We start from the raw sequence: 21,181 nt of genomic DNA, 5'->3' as shown, positions 1-21,181 counted from the left end.
AAATACCACCAAGGGGAAGGGACTGGGGGTCTCCTCCTAGACACAGCCTCTGCTCCCTGACTCAAACTGAACCTTCCCCTTGTCTACAGAACAGGAAAGCCCCAGACGCTTGTCACCCTGATATTCAATCCATGTTCCACCTCACAGAGCGTGGAACTAGGCCAGGCACACATGCTCCTGGTGAGAAGCAACAGTGGGCCACTCAGAGTGGCCCAGCAGAGGCTGACCCGGGCCAGGAGCCCATGGACCCAGCCCACACTGCCTGTCAGGGAGGAGAGCCAGGCAACACTGGTCCCCATAGACGAGGAGGGCTCGGCAGCCTGTCCTCCTCCACGACCAAGGGTCCGGTGACTTCCTGACCGTACAGACCATTAAGCCGGTAGCCAAAGGCTGGCTGGGCAGTGGGCCAGGACTGGTCAGAGGGCACTTCCGGCCTCGCTGCGGGCGGGGGACGGGAGGAAGGCAGAGCGAGCATGATCCAACGAGACAAGGGAATCCAGGGGCAGCAGGCCTGGGGACTGGGGGCAGGATCTGGGCCTGGCTGCTTGCCAAACACCCCCATTTCCAGCTGAGTCCCACCCAACTCGGAAGGCATCGATGGGGCCCTGTGGAGCTGTAGAGGGCCTGGCACTGTTGAGGGGGGAAGGCCAGAAAAATGAATCTCCCCAAAGACATATTAAAAAAAATTCTCACCCATTCCTTCCCTTTTACCCCATGCCTTCGGGGATCTAAATATGCCACACTTTGTAATTTTACGAGCAAACCAAGCTGCACATCACGGTTTTATGTTCCTAAATTAACAAAAGGACCTTAAATCTATATGGGGCTCTTAAAAAAAAGAAGAAAGACCACGATATCTAAATTATTCCCTCACACTCGACTCCCCTCTTCCCGCCTGCGGCCTGGCCCCTGGCGAGTCCACTTCAGTGCATAGACCACCAATAAGGGAAAAGTTCCCAAGCACTTAGTCGCCCGTCCTCTGGGGATCGCCCCTAAAAAGCTAAGTTCTACCATCCATTTCTCTGAAGAAAGGTCAGCCACTTCAGGGTCTGGAGTGTAGTGTTTGTCTAGCATGTTTGAGGCCCTGTGAACCATCTCTAGATACACACACACACACACACACACACACACACACACACACACACACACACGGCTACGAGGCCTGGAGCAGCTGACTGTAAATTACAAAGCTCAGGCCATCCTGAGGTGCAGAGTAAGTTCAAGCCCACCCACAGCTACTTAGCAAGCCTTTTTGTCTCAAAGCTAAAGAATGAAAGAAGGACTGGGAGGTGGGTGGCGTGTGACTTGGTAGAGCACTTGCCTGGCAAGTTCAAGGCTCTGGGTTCAAACCCCAGTGTGGCAAAAAAGGACACCCTGCACGGCCCTTCCTAACGAGTCGACTGGGGCAGCACCGACCTCCCCCAGAGTCAGTCCCCAGGAAAGTGGAAGGCGCTGGCCTGAGAGCCTTCCTGGCAGGTGTCCTTGGCTGCAAAATGCCGAGGTAAACATATAAATAGAGCTCACTGGACCCTGGCACTTCACCCCATGGGGAAGGCAGACAGAGAACACAGGTCTTGGGAGTAAATGCTACAGAGGCAGAGACCCTCTGGCCCCAGGCTGGCTCTGCCAGGGACAGTCTGTCTGGCTAGGCCCTCCCACTGCCCACCTTACTCTAGGGAGGAAATACAGCCTCCATTCTCCTCCCCCTCCAGGCAGATGCAAGTGTCCTCCAGACCATTTGCTCCCAGAGCAGGAAGAGTCACGAAGATAAGGAGTTGGAACAAGGGACAATCGATTCCCACCCATGGCATTGCAGATGCACGGAAGCCAGGGTGGAATCCTAATGACCGTCTCACTGAGCAGAGGTGAGAGCCAGACCAGGCCCTGACCTCACTGAGACAAAAGGGCCCCTGGCTTTCCCAGATCCAAACGTAGCAGTCCTTCCCCAGTTCTCAGGGGTGTCTGAAATTAGTGACCGCCCTGAAGGTGCTAGTTGTGAGCCCCATGTAGCCCACCACTGTGTCTGAGCTGTAAGTAAGGACTCTTGTCACTTCGAAAATGGCCAAACCTCCTTCCCAGGCTCAGCCTGACCCAAGAGCAGGTCTCTAGGGTTTCTTTAGGATCCCACAAGTCCCAGGTGTAGGTGTAAACTGGCAAGGGAGGCTGCCCTGGCTGGCTGGCTGGCTTGTACACACACACCCCCAACCCATGCTGGGCACAGTCCACACCTAGCCTTGTACACAGGTTGGAACACTCTGGAGAGCAATCTCTGGGGACCTTTATCCTTCCACTATCCTGACTCTATGCATAGACTAAGCTAGCACAGGGTAAGCTGCTCAGAAAGGCATAAAGGCGTCGGGTCAGCCTGGTCCTCTATCTCTGAATGACTCACTATGACCTCAAGGGGCAGGTTTGGGCACAGAAGATGTCCCAACAGATATAAAGCTAAGTACCGCCACTAGCCATGGTGCTCTCAGACCCCAGTCCCTTCATGGCAGGTCTCAGAGCATCCTTCCTGGCTACGGACTGGGAATCCAGAGGGAGGTGAGGTCATCAAGAGTTCATCTTGGGGCCAGGGCAGGGTCAGCCAACAGTCAGGAACAAGATAAGGGGCCCCAGGAGGGCACCACTGCCAATACCAGCCGCCATCTCTCCCTGACCGGTCAACAAATATTTATTAAGCAGAGACTCTGGAGCCAGACTGCCCCGGGGTCAGGGGTTAGGGCCCAGCTGAGGCTCTTGCTGTGCCTTTTGCCACTCCAGTGACCTCGGCCTCCCTTGTGCCTCAGTTTCCTCTGCAGTCAAGTGGGACAGCCCTCGCCTGACCTCCCAGCATCGTCCGGCGAATTAGCAAGTCTGGCATGGAACAAGCCTTATGTGAAGTGGCCACAGCCTCCTCCTCCTTATTTTATTATCCTTTTTATTTTTACGACTGTCGTTATTGGTCTGGCAGCAGGCCAAGCAAAAAGGAGACAGTCAGTCTCCGCCTGCAGGGATCACAAAGTCCTGTGGCGTTCAGGGACAGGGGTATCCAGTAAGCTGTGCACACAGAGGAAAGCCAGATAGGGGACCCCAGAGAAAGACTACCATCTGTCACCGTCAGGAAGATGGGGGGGGGGCACAGCCCCAGATCCTGCATCTTCTTCTCTTTGCACGAGGAGCTGATTGACCCTCTAGTCAGCAAGTCACTTCTTACTATAAAGTCAGCCAGACTGGCCCAAGTTCAAGTCCCGCCTAGACCACTAAGTTCTGTGAATTTCTGCAAAAGATTTCATCCTTGTAACCACACCTGATTAAAACCTTCACAAGCTTGATGGCTACCCCTGTGTGGAGATTGACTCTATACCATAACACCTAGCGGTGGGGTGGGGTGGGGTGGGGTGGAGGAAGGTGCATAGGGAATTTGAGGCCAACCTGGGTCACACAGCAAGTTCCAGGCTAATCCAGACTACATGAGACTCTCAAAAATCAAAACAAATCACAGTTCATTCCCCCCCCCCCCCAATAGTAGAGCAGCATCTGGTCGGCCTGGTCAGTTTAGTCTGGGCTACATGAGCACTGCTCAACCTATGTGGTCAGAGAACCTTCAGGGACTCCATGCGAGCACAGGTGCACCTCATGCCAACAGAGACTTAATACCAGGAGACTTTGAATCTTAGGAGGACAGCACAGTGGATCCAAGTCAAGAGACAGGAAAACCGAAGGACTTCTGGGAACTTTCCTTACCTGCCGAGGTTGAGGCTGGGAACACACTGGGTTGGACTTCAGACCCATTGTCCAGTGTGGCAAGAGAAGACCGAAAATAGGGCCAACCTGAACGTGGCCACCCTCCCTCTCCCCCACAGTAGCTGGTGGATAGATTCTGGACCCTGTCCCCTGGTGGTTGGTTACAGCCACCTTGATGGGACCAGATCTTGAGGACAGAATCCAGAGTCTTGGGACAAACCTACAACTCAGAGTCCAGGTCCCTCTAAGGGTCAAGACACTTGACTCTCAACTAAAGCTACTGACCACAGCCAACCAGACACCCACTGTTCTCAGGCCTGGAAATCCCCTCTTGAAGTGGCTGACAGCAGAGCCCAGCCCTGACACTTCCAGAATGGGCAACGACTGGGCCTCTTGGGCAGATTGGCCAGCAGGGTGAGATATCAGTACCCACCCCATGGGGTGTATGGGAGAGTCCCCAAACTACCTACCTACAGCTCAAGGTGCACCTGAGCTCCAATTCTACCCTAAACTCACAGGATGGAAAACCTTGGCAGGGACCGTCAAAAAATAAACTTCAGTAGGAGAAAACCCTTCAACCTGTGGCTAATTTATCTGAGCCCTCCTCCCTGGGGAGGAGAGCCAAGTCCTTCCCTCCCTGAAGGATCAGGACAAGCAGGATTCACCTTGCTGACACCCGCCTGCCTGCCTAGGGCCTAATCCCAGCCAAGGCTGATTCTTTTAATTGCTTTGAACTCCCCAGTCTGACACTTCCTCCTTCTCGGTCTGAGGCTCCCTGTGTAAATAAAGAATGGGTCACCTGACAAGCTAATATACCAGCCGGCCCTTGGATGTCAGGTGGCGTGGGGTGCAGATTTCAAACACCTGTGCTTGTGAGCCGCCCAGTACTTAACTACAGAGGTTCCTCTCATACCACCAGCTAGCTCCAAGGCCCCAGAGAGGCGCTTGGGAATACAAAAAGAAAGTACCTATCTTTGCTCTCCTTGTCAAGGCTAACAGGAAGCACTGGCAGAATCAGTCTGCACACTTCTGTGAAGAGGCTACCACACACACCTTCCCATGGGGAGCCGGCAGAGCTGCAGAGGGCACCTGCCCTCCTGCAGAGATAACCCTGCTGGAAGCTGGGGATTCCGGGCTCTAATTTTAGCTAGACCAAATGGAAGGAAGTACCGAAATGAACTGAACACGGAGGAAGGGGAGAGCCCAGCTAGAGGTTTGACAATTGCTATTTCAGGCCCTGGAAGAGAGGGAGGTGCGTGGAGAAAATCTTCCAATAAAAACAGCCTGGGGCCAGACCCTGTGGCACACACACCTTTCATCCGGCACTTTGGTGGAGGTGAGGCTGAGGCAGGGGAATCTACGTGTTCCAGGCCAGCCAGAGCTAAATCGTGAGACCCTGTCTCAATATAAACAACAGCAAGGACTGGACACCCCAGGAACAGAACAGGCTTGCCACCAGGTAGGGCTGGACATAGAAGCATCCGCAAAGGAACGCCCAGAGCCACCTACAGCCGTCCTGCAGTCGGAACTGCCTCCTCCACCCGCTTTTCCTTGCGACCTTTCATCTCTGCTACATTAACTCAGTTACAACGTGTGCCCTAGGTCAGGACGACTAGGGCCAGCTCCCTGTAGCTGAGTCCTGCCCAGGCAGGTTCTTGGCCCACATCTCCTTCTCTGGACTCCAGGTTGGTGGAGATCTGGCAAGAGCCACAGGATCCACACAACACACAAGTGGGGACGGGGGGAGGCAATGTTAACCCAACACCCAGCCACGTGCACGTTTCCTACGTTTCCTAGCAAAACTATTCCCAAATCATCTGCAGAAAAGAGCAGACCATGTCATGCACGAAGGCCGCCCCTCTGCTCCTTCAGCACCCCAACATTTCTGCACCCCACAGACGCCTCAACTTCAATAGAAACTGTGTGCCAGGGCTTAGAGAAAAAAAAAAGAAGATTAAAAAAACCCAGCATTCTTAGAAGAAGCGGCCACACGCAGCTCAGCCCTCTCGACCTGCGGTCACGTGCAGTCGGACCCGAGGGGGTACCCGAGGGGGAAGCCACCAGGAGGGCCGGGTTCCCACGCCTGCCTGCTCGCTCCGGGCTCTCTAGCTTCCCTCGCGCCCGCGCGCAAGCATCTTAAGGGTGGCGGGGCTCCCCATCTCTCCCGCGGTGGCCCCCGAAACTGAAAGTTGCATGGCAGCGGCTGTCAGCGCGCACCGAGGCGCAGGAAACAGGAAGCCGCGCGCACTGCGGCCACGGCCCCTCCCGGCCTCGCACAACAAAACCTTCCAGGGAATCGGGAGGGGGCGGCGGGGCCGGGGCCCCCAGGTCGCCGCCCGCGGGAAAGTAACTTCACACCCGCGCGATCCCGCCCGGGGCGCAGCGCCGCCGGCTCCGCGCAGACAAAAGGAGCGAGACGCGCACCGGGCCGGGCGCCCCACGCGGCAGCGCGCACTGAGCGGGCAGCCGAGCAGCGCGCCCCTGTGCGCCCCTACGCGCCCTGGTCTTGGGACCCGAGGACCTGGCGCACGACTCGCTTACCTGGTAAGTAATAGAGAGGCGGCTTCAGTCCGAACATGGCTCAGGTTAGAATTCCATAGTGGCCAGAGAGGGACGAAGAAGGAAATGAGGGGAAAAAAAAAAAAAAATCAAGCCCAGCAATGAAACAAAACCAGCGTCCAAGCCACGGCGCTCAAAAATGTCCAAAACAATAAAATAAAAGCAGAAGAGCGATCCCCGGAGCACCGTGGGTAGAAACCAGTTTGTGTTTTTTCCTTTTCCTTCTCCGAGATGATCAAAGGCTGCCTTTCCGTCCAGCGCCCGGGCAGGTTCGGCCACCTCGGCCGGAGCAGATCCACAGTGAGGTAATTGACCAAGGAAGGGCTGGAGCCTCCACGGCGGCCCGGCGTCTTCGCCGCGTGTGTATTTTCTGCCTTTTGGACTTGAGATGCAAATTAAAAAAAAAAAAAAAAAAAGGAGGGGGAGCTGGCGGAGGGAAGAGGGCGGGAGAGCAGAAGAGGAGAGAGAAAAATAAAGGGGGGCGGTGAGGGTGATGAAATTGGGGGGTTAAGGTCTTTAGGGATTACTCATTGGAAAGAAAAAGAGACAGGAGAGAGAGAGGAAAAGGGAGAGAAAAAAAAGCACCCCCTAAGACGTGCGAACAGCAATCTCGCCTCCATTCAGCCATTTGAATGTCAAGGGCGAGGGTCAAGAGACCTGTTTCCAACAGGGTTTCACGTTCAGAACCAGAAGGGAAAAGGAAGGGGGGCGGCGGGAGGGGGCATCTGGTTGCCAAGGAGAAATCGGCTTTGTTTTCGTTTCCCCTTAGCTACTGGGTGAGGAGGGGCGGGGTGCGGAGAGGAGGAGGGGGGCGCTCGGCAGGGGTGCTGGGGGGTGGAGAAAATTAATACCCAAACAGCCAAGAAGTACCGAGGGGGCAGATTTCGCCTCGTCAATGGGAGAGGCAGCGGCGACAAACAAGTCTTGGGCTAGGGACGCTGGTGAGGGCAGGCTCCCCTCCCCCCCTCACCACCAGCACCCCCCCCTTTTTGGTTATCTCCCCGCCCGGCGTCCCACCACTGACTCAGACGGAGGGGGTGGGGAGGAGGGAGAGGAGGAGGAGGAGGAACTCGCGGGGGCGCAGCCGGCAGGAGCAGGAGAGCGGGAGGCGAGAGCGCGCGGCGGTGGAGAGCCCCTCGATCAATTTTCATGCAAGAATCATTATCGGTAAATTGGAAAGCTGGCTGCCTGACAGCAGATTTGTCTCCCCTAATGAAAGCGAAAGGGAAGGGGCGCAGCGGCGGGCGGCTCCTTCCGTCTGCGCCGCGTCCTCCTGGAGCTCCCGGCTGCGCGCCGCGGTGACGAGAGTTCCACTTGCGACCTGCCCGTGCGCGGCCTCAGAGCCTTACGGATCAGACCCGCTGCCCAGGGCTCCAGGCGGATGCTCCCACTTCCGACTGCAGGGTGCTCCCCTCGGCCCGGGAGCCGGCCGTTTGCAAACAGTGGGCGACTGCGGGCGCCGCCGGGGCCCCCTCTGGCTGCCCAACTCCGCGCTCTGGCCGTCGGCCCGCCCTCGCTCCTCCCCACCCACGTCTGACAGCTGCGGGAGCCCGGAGCACGACCTCCCCCCCGCGACCGTGCCCCGGGGAGGCCGGGGCCGCCCTTTGTGCAGCCCGCAGCGGGCTGCGGAGACCGCGCCCGGGAGAGCTAAGGCCGGCGGTTGGCCTCTCTCTTTCCTTTCCTCCCCCCACGCCCTACCCCTTAAAAAATCCCTGTTGCAAGTGTAATCAAATGCTTGATACCATCTCCCACACTCTCCTGCACCCGGGCATTATCAGATCCGGGAAGGCATGCTTCCAGGCAAACAGACCTAATAAATGCTATTACTGGGACTCTGCAAGCCCCGGCTGCACCATAGTAACGAGAGCCCGGCTAATTTGGTTTAAGCAAACGACCGACTGCACTGAGCGTTAGTGTGGCGCCTGTATCTCCCCTCCCCAGCCGCCGCGCGTTCACACCAGCTCAAGAAGGCCCCAAGTGATAATTCCCCAAATCGAAGGGGAAAAAACCCTGCCGCCAAACCACATCCTGTGCGCTCATTGTCCAGCCCAGCGATTTTAAAGAGACAGCGTCCATTTACCCACACACCAGCCCCTACTACTAAACGCACGCGGCAAAGCAAGTATCAAGATGCGACCATTTGTTTTTCAAGGCCTTTTATGGAAGCTCTCCCTACCGCCGTGGCGCGACTACCTGGGGTTGTGTGACTCTGTGACACTAATGGTCACCTTTTGACCCCAGATCCTCAGGTCCTAGTCCGCAGGTACGCACAGTAGGAGCCATTGTCGCGCCTGGCTAGGGTTGCTGCCCTGGCCCTCTAACCTCACCCATCAGGGGTCCACAACCAGTGGCCCTGAGATCCGAATAAACCCGGTGAATTCGGGTCACTCTCAGATTACAGGCCTCTAGGGGAGAGCTCTAGAGGGCACTTTGAGGGAGGTGGGGGCCAAGCCTTCTGATCCTTGCTGCGCCCCCCTCTGCAGCAGACCAGACGAGCGCGATCCCGTGGAGGGCGCCTGGGCCCCAAGTAGCAGGAAGGCGCCGCTGCTGGCCTCTAGCCGCTCTGCTACGCATGACCCCAGAGGTCGCGTCAAGCCCTAGGCTGCCGCCCTTTGTTTCCGGGGCTGCCTGCGAGGCGAGGACACACAGGCCGGACTCGGGGGTCTAGGGTCATAGCATCCATCACCTGCCCGCACTCTTGGGCTAGGTGAAGGAGAAGGGACCAGGCGCCGCTCACACACATACCCCACTCCCAGCCCCCGCCCAACTTCCCGACCCCTCACAAGCTCTAGCTGTACTTCAGGGAAACGAATAAAAACTATTTTTAAAAGACCCTAAACTATCAGTTTGTGTTGTCACTCTTTTATTGGTTTTTAATTCCCCGGGATTACGGGAACAACAGTAGTAATTAATACGAAACCTTCCTCCACTGTATATGCTAATGGCAGGAGCCATAAAAATTAATTTGCAAACATGTCATTACACAATAGCTATACAGGCAATAAACCTGTAATTATGGGCCAATCACAGGCAGGGTACAGAGGGAGGATGCTCCCCCAATAGGCTGGGCACCCCTCCTTCCTTCCCCTGCTAAAGTAGGAGAAGTCATCCTGAAAAGAGCATCCTTGAAGCCACCTGTGGAGAAGGCTGTCCAGACTGGATTCCAAACTACCTCGCTTCTGTGCCAGCCACTCGGGGACTATTGGGGACCCGTACTGAGGCAGGGGAGGCCTGGGCCTGGCTTGTGAAGAGGCCACGAGTGGGAAGGGCAGGCAGAGAGGATCTCCTGATGGCGGGGCAGCGCTGCTTATCATCCCTCTATCATTGAGCCTCCCGAAGAAGAACCTCTCTCTCTCCTAATAAGAAGCCCAATGCCTGCATCCAATTATCGAAGCCCGTGCAGGCCAAGTCCTAATTGCACCGAGCCACACCCTGGGGAAGGAGACTAGCTGTATGATGTTACTGATCTAGCTCAGTTCCTTCACCCCTGAGTCAAGGCTCAGAGTAGGTTAGTAATGTTTCCTGGTGATAGGGACCTCCGAAGGGTGGAGCTCTCTCCATTCTACAGGGGCAAGAGTAGTTACCCCACAGACCCCCCCCCAAATAAACCTGGTGCCAAAACATCTAAGAACACAAAGTCCCGCCCACCCCCACCCCCACCCCCCAGCAGCAGCCAGCGCGGGTGCTGGCTCTCTCTGAATGGTTGAGTTGTTTGCCTAATGTGGCTGAACAGGGTATCTGGCTGCACTTTCTCTTTCCCACTGGCCCCTGTGGCTTTGCTGTGGTGGGTGGACCCCATCACTACAGCCATTCATATCCCCATGGGGAGCCAGCCCTCTACCAGGCATGTCTGTGGCCTCCTTCCTATTGGGACATGTGCCCAGCACTCGCTCCCACCACAGCCATGCGGACACACCAGTGCTGGCTGTGGGTGTTTGTATTAGGCTGTTGCCCTCCTATGTTTTACGCCAGAAAAAGGTGGTCATTACCTCTCTCCTCCCCCAGAGCATGATGAGCCAGTATCTCCTCTCCCTCTGTCTCTGTTTCTGTCTCTGTCTCTGATGGAGAAACAGCAGCAATTAGGAAACTGGACCACCCAGGAACCATCCTTCCTCTGGGACTTTTGGGAGGCCGGGACACCACATGGCATCTTTCCTCTTACCTCCAGAGAGACAGACCACAGTGAAAGCCACCCAAGGTTAGAGAGGAGAGGGGTTGACAACCCCCATTCGCCCATAGAAAAGAAGGTAGGGGTTTCAGGCTGCCCTGCAGAGATGCATGACACCAGCAGGTCTCCTCTCTGAAGATGCTGCCTGCCATACTGGCTGCCCCTTCAACACAGAGAGGCCCCCACACTCCCTGCAGCAGGGCCACCCTTGCCAGGGCTCAGGCAGAGCCCAGCCAGCGCCAGCCAGCTGAACACAATAAAAATAGCCCCGTACACATGCTTAGGCAGGCGGTTCTCTGTCAGCTGTACCCATCGCCTATCATGTGCGGTCCCCCAGGCCAGGCAGCCAGCCTGCCTTCCTGAGGAGCTGCACACAAGGAAGTCTCATGCCACAGACTCCAGAAAAGAGTGGAGGCTGCAGGGCCAAGTCTGCATGGCTCCTGGGACATGCTGGATCCTCCAGATGCCTGTCTGTCCCCTCTGGCAGGGCAGTCGGGCAGCAGATGCCCAGTGTGGGCCAGGCGCTGCTCTGAGCATTCTTAAACAACCCACAGAATCCTTTGGAGTATCCCTGTCACCCTGCTCTTCCATTCTCCAAGTGAGGCATGGGGAAGCAGATGCCGGATCTGGAGTTTGAGCCCTGGAGGTCTATTCCTAAGCCCTGAGTACCCTGTCTCCTCATCTGGAAATTGGGATGGATCGTGCATGCATGCATGCATGCCAGCATGCATGTGCGGTCCCCTAGGCCAGGCAGCCAGCTTGCCTTCTCGAGGAGGTGTACCCAAAGAAGCCTCATGCCAGAAATGAGTAGAGCCTACAGGGCCAGGAAAGAGTGGGTATGGGTGCTTCCAGCACCTAACCAGCCCAGGGCCCCCACAAACATCTGGGATTACTCCCAAGACCATATAACACTGGCGATGTCAGCAGTAGTGACAGGTGCACCTCACTGTGTTTGGCTCCATCCTCCTGCCTTTCAGTGGCTTTGTTAGCATTTGGAGGACTTCCCTACCTACTCCCACCAAACAGACACGTCTTGTAACTCTGTACGCTGCATGCTAAGGCCCAGTACTGTGAGGTCCACTGCCCAAGGGCACAAAGGGAGCAGCCACACCCGCTTCTCCCTCTGGCCCTGGTGCTTAGGTGACAAACAAACCCCTGAGATAAACCCCAGATTGTAAGCGAAAGGCCTGAGCTCACAGCTGGCCCTGACATCTGTGCCTGGATTGGCTTCCATCTTTCTACTCCTTGTGTCCTGACCAGGTGTTTTACCCATTTTGGGATCTCACAAGAATTCTAGAGTCCAAGCCCTGTGCTATCCTACCCTGTGCAGTGGGTTGAACGGTGGTCTTCCAAAGATGTGGTCTGGTACCTGGGCCTGTGACGTGGTTCTGAAGATGAGGCTGAGCAGGTATGGTGAAGCGTGGGTGGGATCCTTCCTGAGTGCTGGGTGGCCCACGGAAGGGTCCAGGTGAGGTGGGACATGTGTAAGCCTATCACTTGGAAAACTAAAGCTAAAGCTGAAGATAAAAGGACCATCAGTCTGGCTGCGGACAGCAAGGCTTGGAAAGGAGGGAGCTCGGCTGGGCTGCTCTCACTCCTGCACCAAGGAGGCAGAGGCAGGACGGTCCCTGCACCCTGCATGTGAGGCCAGCCTGGTCTGAACCACAGAAAGTTCTAGATCTTCCAGGGCTATATATTGAGATTCTACTAAATACACATACATACAAGCACATGCACACATACATAGACAGACACATATACACACACACCAGACACACATACACACATACCAGACACACATACACACACACACACACACACACACACACACCACATACACACACATGCACAAGCACATGCACACATAGACAGACACATATACATACACACACACCAGACACATACCACGTACACATACATGCACAAGCACATGCACACATACATACATACACACACATAAACCACATACACCACACACACACACCACATACACATACCACACAGACATACAGACACACATATACATACCACATATACCACACACACAACACACATATACACAGCACATACACATACACAAACCACACACAAACTATACACACACACTACATACACACCACACACACCACATACACACATACACATACCACACATGTCACAGACATACAGACACACATACACAGCACATACACCACACACACCACAGACATACACACACACAGACATTCACACACACACATACACACACACACACACACACACACACACACACACACACACTCGGTGAATACCAAAAAGAGGAGAGAATAGAGTGATATAAGAGAGAAGCCATGTGAGGCCAGGACCAGCAGCAGTTCTGACTGAGTGGCAGCCCCAGACACTGGAGAGGCTGAAGCGCCTCCCACTGCCTCCAGAAGGGACAGGGCCTGTGACACTTTGACCTGACTTCTAGCCACTGGACTGTCAGAAAGTCTCTGGCTTCTCAGAGGTCACAGGGTTTGTGGTGATTCATTACCAGTCTCCAGGGGACTCATCTCTCTGGTCACCTCTGTCACAGTGGCCTGCTCCTGGCCAGCAAGTCCCTAGAGGAGCTCAGGTCAGCTGGCTTATATCAGGCCCTGGGCAATGAGTATTGGGGTCCCACAGCAGCCTGGCACCCAGAAACCAACAACCCCACGGGACACAGGGCTTACCAGTGTCATGGCCACTCTTCTGGTTTTAAACGGTGACATACGTGTCTGCTGGGTTTCGGGAACAGGTATGGCCCTAGGCCATCAGCTTGGCTATCTGCCTCAGAGACAGACAGCCTTCCAGAAGCTCCTCCTGTGAGCAAAGGCTTTGGCCCCTGAAGTCTCCGCGAGGCCCAGGGCAGCAGTGACAGTAAGAAAGAGAATCACAGTGGCTAGTCTGTCACCTGACCCACATCCTTTCCTCCCACCTCACCTGCGTTTTGGGACTCAGTTTTATGCAAAGGAACAACATGTAAAGTCTCACTTGCCGTCCCAGGGCCTGGTGGGAGAGATGCTCAAGTGAAGCCTTGCTTGCTCATTCTGGGGGTTCGTGACCCCCCCAGATCCAGTACTGAAGATAGCACCCCCATTCAGCTCGTCCACGGTATCCAGAGTAGAGGACCTTGCCCCGCGCCTTCCCAGCTGTCCATCACACGGACACATGCTTACGGTCCGGTAACAAGCGTTCCCCGACATGAGACCTTTGTGATGAGCCCAACAGTGTGTCTGGCACAGCCCGGCCGTCTCCTTTGCTCCTCTCCTGGCTCTGGGTCACATACTTCAGCTCTAAGAAGACGGATGCTGTACACAGCATCCCAGGGAAGTAAACCTGTCCTTCCTCATTCCTCCCATTCCTCCCAAGAGAGGTGGAGGCCAGAGAAGTCAAATAGCCCTAAGTCACACAGCCCAGAAAAGGAAACCCACAGATTGGACCCCGGATAGAGTGACAGGTTCAGGGGGAGCCTCTTCCTCTCCCAGAGACTTGAGTTATAAAGTCTTTGTTTGTGTGTAGACGTGCCTGCCGTGGTATGTGCGGGAGGTCAGAGGACCGCTTGCCAGAGTTGGTTCCTTCCTCCCACAGTGCAGATCCTGGGGCTCTAAATCAGGTCGTCAGGTCTGGCGGCAAGCCCCTCTGCCCGCTGAGCCACTTTGCCGGCCCTGCTTGATTGTAACTGACTGTATGATTTACCTATGCAGTGTTGGGTCAGATCCCTGGACTCTGCAGGTCGGACTCTGTTCAGGCCTTGACTTTCTCCTTACTCTTGGAATCAGTTTTTTTCCCAAAAAAAAAACTTCTTGAGGCAGGGCTTACCTTACATCTTGGGCTAGCCTTGAACCCCAGCTCCTCCTGCCCAGGACTCTATGGCTGCAGCCACATTAGATACAATCTTGTTATTGTTGTATTTAGACAGGGTTTTAGTATGTAGTCCTAGCTGGTCTTGAACTTGGAAAGTTGCCTGACTCTATTTTGGTTTTTTCAAGATAGGGCCTCTCAGGTTGGCCTCCAGTTCCCTACGACCTGGGACTTGTGGTCCTTGTGCCCTGAGCTCTCAAAGGCTAGGATGACAGACGGGTGCCACCTTACCTGGTTTATGAAATACTATGGATGGCACGCTAAGCAAGCACTCTACCAATTGAGCCACACCCCAGCTCCCTTTTAAAGCCTGTCTTTAAAGCAACAACAACAAAAGAGACAACAAACAAAACCAACCAACCAAACAAACAAACAAAAAAATAGTTGGATAATGGCACACACCTTTAATCCCAGCACTCAGGAGGCAGCAGGTGGGTCTCTGAGGCCAATCTAGTCTACAGACTGAATTTTGGAACAGCCAAGGCCAGAGAAACTCTGTCTTCAAAACAAAAAGAGGAAGGAAGAAGAAGAGGAAGAGGAGGAGGAGGAGAAGAAGATGAAGAAGACGACGACGATGAAGAGGATGGAGGAGGAGGAAGAGAAGGAGGAGGAGGAAGAGGAAGTGGAAGAAGAAGAAGAAGAAGAAGAAGAAGAAGAAGAAGAAGAAGAACTACAACAACAACATCAACAACAAAAGTCAAGCCGGGCAGTGGTGGCCCATGCCTTTAATCCCAGGACTTGGGAGGCAGAGGCAGGCGGATTTCTGAGTTCGAGGCCAGCCTGGTCTACAGAGTGAGTTCCAGGACGGCCAGGGTTACACAGAGAAACCCTGTCTGGAAACAAACAAACAAACAAAAACAAAACAAAACAAAACAAAAAAAGTAAGAAAGAAGAAAAATAAAAAGAGGGCCTGAGGACACAGCTCAGTGGTATTTGCTTAGCAGGCACAAGGCCATACATTCAACCCCCAGTACTATACAATAAACAATCAACCAACCAAAAAACAATGCCACAGGAGGGAAAACCATTCAATCTTGGAAGGGTGTATATTGTCCCTATCCTCCCACCCTGGGGAGCTGGGTCTAACCTCTGGCCCAGACCTACCCTTGAGCAGGCTTGACAAGGCCATGCTTTGAGGAAGGCTCCCAAAGACAGGCTAAAGGGCTGAACTCCCATCAAGCAGCACGGGGACTGGCCAACCACAGGGCTTATCTCTGAAACCAGCCTCTCTCTGGCTGTCTCACATCTTGGACTCTATGGTCGCACCAGGACCCTTGCCAGTGGCCACAGGGCCTGTCTATCCTTAACTGGCCTTCCTGGTGCCTGAACGAACACAAGTGTCCTGGAAACATCCTGGGTCTAGATAGCCCCCCTGCACCATCCACTGGGTACCCTATGGCTTTCGGGTATCAAACGATAGCCTCAGTGTGACAGTCAAAATGTCTGTCCCCTGACATAGCCACCTTGGGGAACACAGTCCCAGGGTGGAACTGGAGTTGCCTGGGGCCTGGCCCACCTCCAGTCACTCTCTGGTCTCGGGGAGCATCTGCCCTCCTCTGGCCCCCGGAGGTACCAAGTTGGGGGCTCAGTCCTCCAGCACTACTGATTTTTCCATTTGGCTAAAACGGATAGCTTCCGGTGATAACATCTCAGGAGGTGGCCGGCTTCTGAGTACTCTGAGCTCCCAGAAGCCCGATCCAGGCCAGGTACTGGATCATGTGACGCGGACTGACAAGACAATGTCTTCAGCTGCTGGTCTTGAGTGCTAAGCCCATATCCACCTGGGCAAACGATCCCCGAATTGCCTCCGTGCTGTCTTCCCCACTAGGAGTAAGTCGCCAGGTGTCAGACACAGCTGGACAGCAAGAAGCAGCTGGGCCAAGGAACCCGGGTTCCAGCACCCTTCTGCCCCATCCCTACAACTGTGGCTCTGGCCTGCTTGGGCCTTCTGCCTCTTTCTGTAGGTCACTCGGACCAAATGATCAGAGGGCCTTCGAGTTTGGCGAGTCCATGCTTCAGAAACACAGGCATGCACGCCATCTGCGTATTCTGACATTTAAGAAGCAGACAGAAGAAGAGGGTTGGCCTTCCCTGTGTAGCTCACTTCTCCTTTGCTTGTGGGTCTCAGTGTGGGTTTCCCCACTCCCTGCACCCTGGCCCTGCTGCGTGAGGTGGCCGCTTCCCTGTACCTCGGCCCTGCCTTGTACACTAAAGGTGTTATAAAGCGGAAGCAGAAACAGAGGCAGCGGATGGAGTTACTGAGCAGACTCTGAACCTAGACGACATAGCAAGCAAGACCCTGTCTAAACAACAATGTAGCAGTTAAGAAAAGCTGGAAAGTTAGCCCTGCTAATAGAGCGCTTGCCTAGCGCGCATGTGAAGCCCGGGGCTCCATTTCTACTACAGAAACAGGCTGCAGATAGAGGTGCATACGTGTAATGCCGGAACTTGGGAGCTAGAGGAGGATTAGCAGCTCAGGGACATTCGTGGCTACCTACCGAGTTCAAGGCCAGCCTACGGAGGCCTGTTGGGGGAAAAATTCACCTGCAATTCCAGCACTCTGGAGGCTAATCATCAGATTACTGCCCTTTGAGACCATCTTTGACTACATGGTGAGTCCTAGGCTAGACCCTGTCTCAAGCAAACTCAAGCAAGGAAATAAAGAGTATGTAACTTAAAAAAGAACAATAATAAAAGGGCCTATGTCTTGCATTTTGAATTGCTTTTTGTTTGGTTCGTTGGTTGGTTGGTTGGCTGGCTGTTTTTTTAATTCCTCAAGGACTAGAGGGATGGCTCAGCAGCTAAGGGTTCTTCTGGGGGCCATGAGTTCAGTTCCCAGCACCCAGGGTGGGTGGCTCACAGCTGTGTATAACTCCAGTTCCAAGGGGTCTGATGCTCTTCTGGTCTCTGAGGGTTCTGACTCCGGCGCACATACCCACCTTAAACAGATATACATATAATTTGTTTGTTTGAGACAGGGTCTCACTATGTAGCTCTGGCTGTCCTGAAACTCACCATGCAGACCAGGCTAGTCTTGAACTCACAGAGGTCCACCAGTCTCTGTCACCTGAGTGCCAGGATTAAAAGCATGCAATCCACCCCTGGCTTTATATGTTTTAAAACAATAATTACAAAATTTAGCCTAGTGGTGGTGGTGCCTTTAATCCCAGCCTCCTCTTCATAGTGAATTCCAAGACAACTAGGGCTATATAGTGAGCCCCTGTCTCATAGAGAAACCCTGTCTCAGACAACCTAAATAAATAAATCTCTTAAAAAAATAATCTTTAAATGGCACTCAAGGCTGACCTCTAGGCTTATACATACATGTATATACACACATATGTACAGAGACAGACACATACACAGACACACACACACACATACACACACTGTGTCTCATGTCTACCCTCCTCACAGACAATAAATAAATAAATGTCATTTTATAAAACTCCCTCAAATACACCGGCCTGCACATGGCCAAACAACCCGGCTCTAAAACCAAGTGTCCGAATTTAAAGCAAGCAGCACCATCAGTTGGTAGATGCGGATCTATGTATGAGCTCTCTGAGGGGCCAGGCCGATGAGCCCCGCGGGTTGCCCAAGGCAGCCAGAAGAGAGGGGGAGGTAGCTGACAGACTGAGGCTTATCCTTCCCATGTGACACTTCTGCTCAGAGACAAGACATAATGAAAAACCAAGCCTGCCCTGGAAATGGCCTCCACCATGGAGAAAGCCGGCCCTGACACCGCAGAGAATGCCTTATCCTTCAGGCCAAAGTGAGCCCCGTCCTGCCGCTATAATTTCAGCTTTCAGGCTTTATTAGGCCTGGTGGCCTCTCGCTCAAAGCCTCTGCCAGGGACTGTTTCTGTGGGGGCAATTTTGATGCCTGCAATTAGCTGAACAGGCATGTTTGTCCCCGCTAAAGCACTCAATTGCAGGTATAATTAGGTTTCTTCACCCCTGAAATCTGCAGAGAGTGCCCGCCTCGACTAACTGCACCCACAATTAAGTGCTTACGGCATGCGGCTGGAGCCGGGGGAACATGCACGTGGCTAATAGCGGGGGACAGCGGGCGAGTTTGCAAAAACAAGACACTGCCGCAGAAATCCAGCCTTTTTTTTTTTTTTTTTTTTTTACATTTGTTGATCAAACTGCTCTGTCCAGCTGGGACTAATGCGGAAAGACAAACACGCCAATTAGGCGAGGCTGGTGCAGAAATGAACCAGGCCTTCCTTCATTAAGCCACTTACAGGAGTGGGCAGGGCTTCGTGGGGACTCAGGAAGAGTTGGGAGCTGAGCCCCGATCTCCTGGATCTTGATGAGCACCCCAGTGGTTGGGGGGGTGTCATGCAGGCCAAGATGGTGGATGGGGGGGGGTACTTCTGGCTACCTCAGCACAAGGGCACAGGAGCCTTGGAGGCTAGAAATGAGCTCTTGGGAGATGGGAAATCACAAGCCCCAAGGGCAAGAGGGGCATTAAGTTAGGGAAGGAAGTGACATTGTCTTCCACCCTGCCCACAGAATGAAAGGGAGGGCCAGTGCCTGGCTCTACTTTAAGGCCTGGGTGAGCTTCCTTCTGAGTAGGTATGCTGTTCCTGAACATACCCACCACGTCACCTGCCAGCATCGGAAGATGGCGACAGCCAAACCAAGCCGTCCACCTGCCCCCTACGTGGTCCCCAAGATACCTTCAGCCATGCTGGGACTCTGGTCGGGGGCCCCCAGCTGCAGACAGGTTTTTAAAAGGAAAGGGCATAGGGCCCGAGAGGGGAGAGGCTGCTGGGATTGTGAGTGACTTCAGTACACCCTGCTTCTAGACTCCCACCCCAAGAACCACACACATCTGCCACACGTGGCCTTTCTGTGCTTCAGTTTCCCCTCAGTAGAAAAGTGTAGAAGTTCCCAGGTCCCTGATGCTACAGGAAGGTCTGACTATCCCTGGTGGCTGACCCATAGTAGGTGACCCAAGGGAGGGACAGATGTCTTTGGACTGAAAGGAGCCACAAGCCCACTGGCCCTATCTCCGGGGAGCAGCTGAGATCCCCTCAGGCCCCACTGTCCTGGCCTCTGGCTGAGCCCAGAAGTAGGGCTGCCTAGCCTGCTTGAGCCCACTTGGGCCTTAGAGTCTGTGTCACCTGGTCCTCTGCACTCCCCGCTGATCCTTAAGGTGTCTATCTTTGAAGCCCAAGCCTGAGGCCTAGCATAGCGCAGGTGGTCAAGGAATGACGCGTCTGGACCGTGGCAGGCACCTGAGGCAGGATGGGAGGTAATCAAGAAAGCTTGCTTACCACCTCTGACCCAGGGGCCTGGGACTGCCAGAGAGCTGGCCAATGGGACCCGCCCACTTCTCCTTTCACTTGTCAATCACCCTTCCCTTATCAGCAGAGTCACACCCTTGCTGCCCTGGGTGACAGTGGCTTTGCTTTCTTATCCTTGTCTCTGGGAAGCCTGATAAGGAGGCAACCTTTACCCCGCCCCCCTCCCCCGCCCTGGCATATAGGCTTCTGCAGCTCTGTGACCCCACGGCCTAGCCAAGGAGAAGAAATACCAAAGTCAGGCTTGCTCCTGGACTCCCTGAGGCTCCAGCAGACAGGTGGCCAAAGGGCCTGTTCTAGCAAGTGCAGTCCTGGCTTGGAACCTGCTGTGGTTCCACCTTGCCACCATGACACTAAAAACTAGGTTGGTCAGAGGCACGGGCAGGCCGAATTCGACTCCCCACGTCTGGCCTGGCCTCGCTGCCTGAGGTCCCGTGGGACAGGGCCTTAACACGGTGCATGCAGCTATGCCCCTCGAAAGGAAAGCTACAAAGAAAAATCAATAAATAAAAGATGGGAGTTTCTCCTAGCCTGCGGCACAGGGAGCTCTGAAGACACCATGCTCAGTGAAAAAAGTCAGACGCAGAGACAGACTTGTAGGGTGCAATGCTGCTTCGTGTCTGTAAAACAACATTCACGGTGGTCACAGGTTCAAGGCCAGCCTGGGGGAGAGAGGTCTTGTCTCAAAAACAAAACAAAACAAACAAACTAAAACCAGGGCTGGCGCTTGGTAGAGTGCTTGCCTATTGAGCAAGACACCCTAGCTGCCATCCATAGCATGGACTCGGGAAGTGGAGGCAGAGGGTTAGAAATTCAAGGTCACTGTTGTTGACCTGTGTGTTAATAGTCTGAGGCCAGCTTGGGCTACCTGAGATCACATCTGAACAGACAAAACACAACAAAGACTCTTCAACTCAGCAAGCCTTGGATCCCACTTGGCTGCTGGCCCAGGGGCTCGGCCACTCCTTGGGATCCAGCTAGCACCTTTCCTGAAAGTGTTAAACTCCCAGTGATGGCCTGCCCCGAGGTAAGTCGTGAGGACAGAAGGACTTCCTCAATTACAGCCTCTCTTATCTCCCTGCCCCTCTACAGTCTAGAACACCAGATCTCCGCTCTAACACTCTTAGTGACCTGTGGAACTGATCACTACCTCAAATCTGTCTCCCTGAGTCTACTGAACCTGGGAAAAGCCATCATCACCAACAGGGTCCAGAGCTGTGAGGAGCACAGAGCCAGGGTGTGAACTATACACTACAGTGTATGCACGCGCCTTGAATCAGAAGCTAAAGTCTCCAGAGGGCAAGGTAGACACCACCTACCACTGGCTGTTTTCTCCCTAGACATTTGTCCACTCTACCCCCAGCCCATGTCACCACACAATTGTTGGAATACCTCATTCAGTGGGAGTCATTGTCTGAATACCAAGTCCTAGTCCGTGGTGGGGCTTTTCATCTACCCCCTCCCCCTCCATTATCCTTTTCCTGTCCCAGGTCCAGCACCTGGTCCCTCCCTGAACCTATTGTCTTGGGACTCAGGGCCATCCGGTCTAT

General features: G+C 54.2%; 1 protein-coding gene and 1 long non-coding RNA gene across 7 annotated transcripts in view; one reads left to right on the top strand and one right to left on the bottom strand.

Annotated features, from left to right (window-relative positions):
- Positions 1-21,181, bottom strand: part of Gse1 (genetic suppressor element 1, coiled-coil protein) — a 352,883-nt gene that overhangs the window by 85,965 nt on the left and 245,737 nt on the right. The window contains exon 1 of one of the 6 annotated variants that reach the window (XM_030243649.1): positions 6,268-6,702. The exons of 3 other annotated variants lie outside the window; for them this stretch is intronic. In XM_030243649.1, the coding sequence (XP_030099509.1) occupies positions 6,268-6,304 (37 nt within the window). In that variant the 5' untranslated portion in view covers positions 6,305-6,702. Of the gene's footprint in view, positions 1-6,267; positions 6,703-21,181 lie in introns of those variants that run through there. 2 more of the 6 variants (XM_006531148.4, NM_198671.2) reach the window with 2 other exon arrangements.
- Positions 4,966-8,142, top strand: Gm51556. The gene is made up of 2 exons (XR_003947480.1): positions 4,966-6,270; positions 6,517-8,142. It is a non-coding gene; the product is annotated as a predicted gene, 51556 (long non-coding RNA).

Source organism: Mus musculus, chromosome 8, assembly GCF_000001635.26.
Source record: "Mus musculus strain C57BL/6J chromosome 8, GRCm38.p6 C57BL/6J".
Classification (NCBI taxonomy): Eukaryota; Metazoa; Chordata; class Mammalia; order Rodentia; family Muridae; genus Mus; species Mus musculus.
This window is presented reverse-complemented; position numbering and strand designations above follow the sequence as displayed.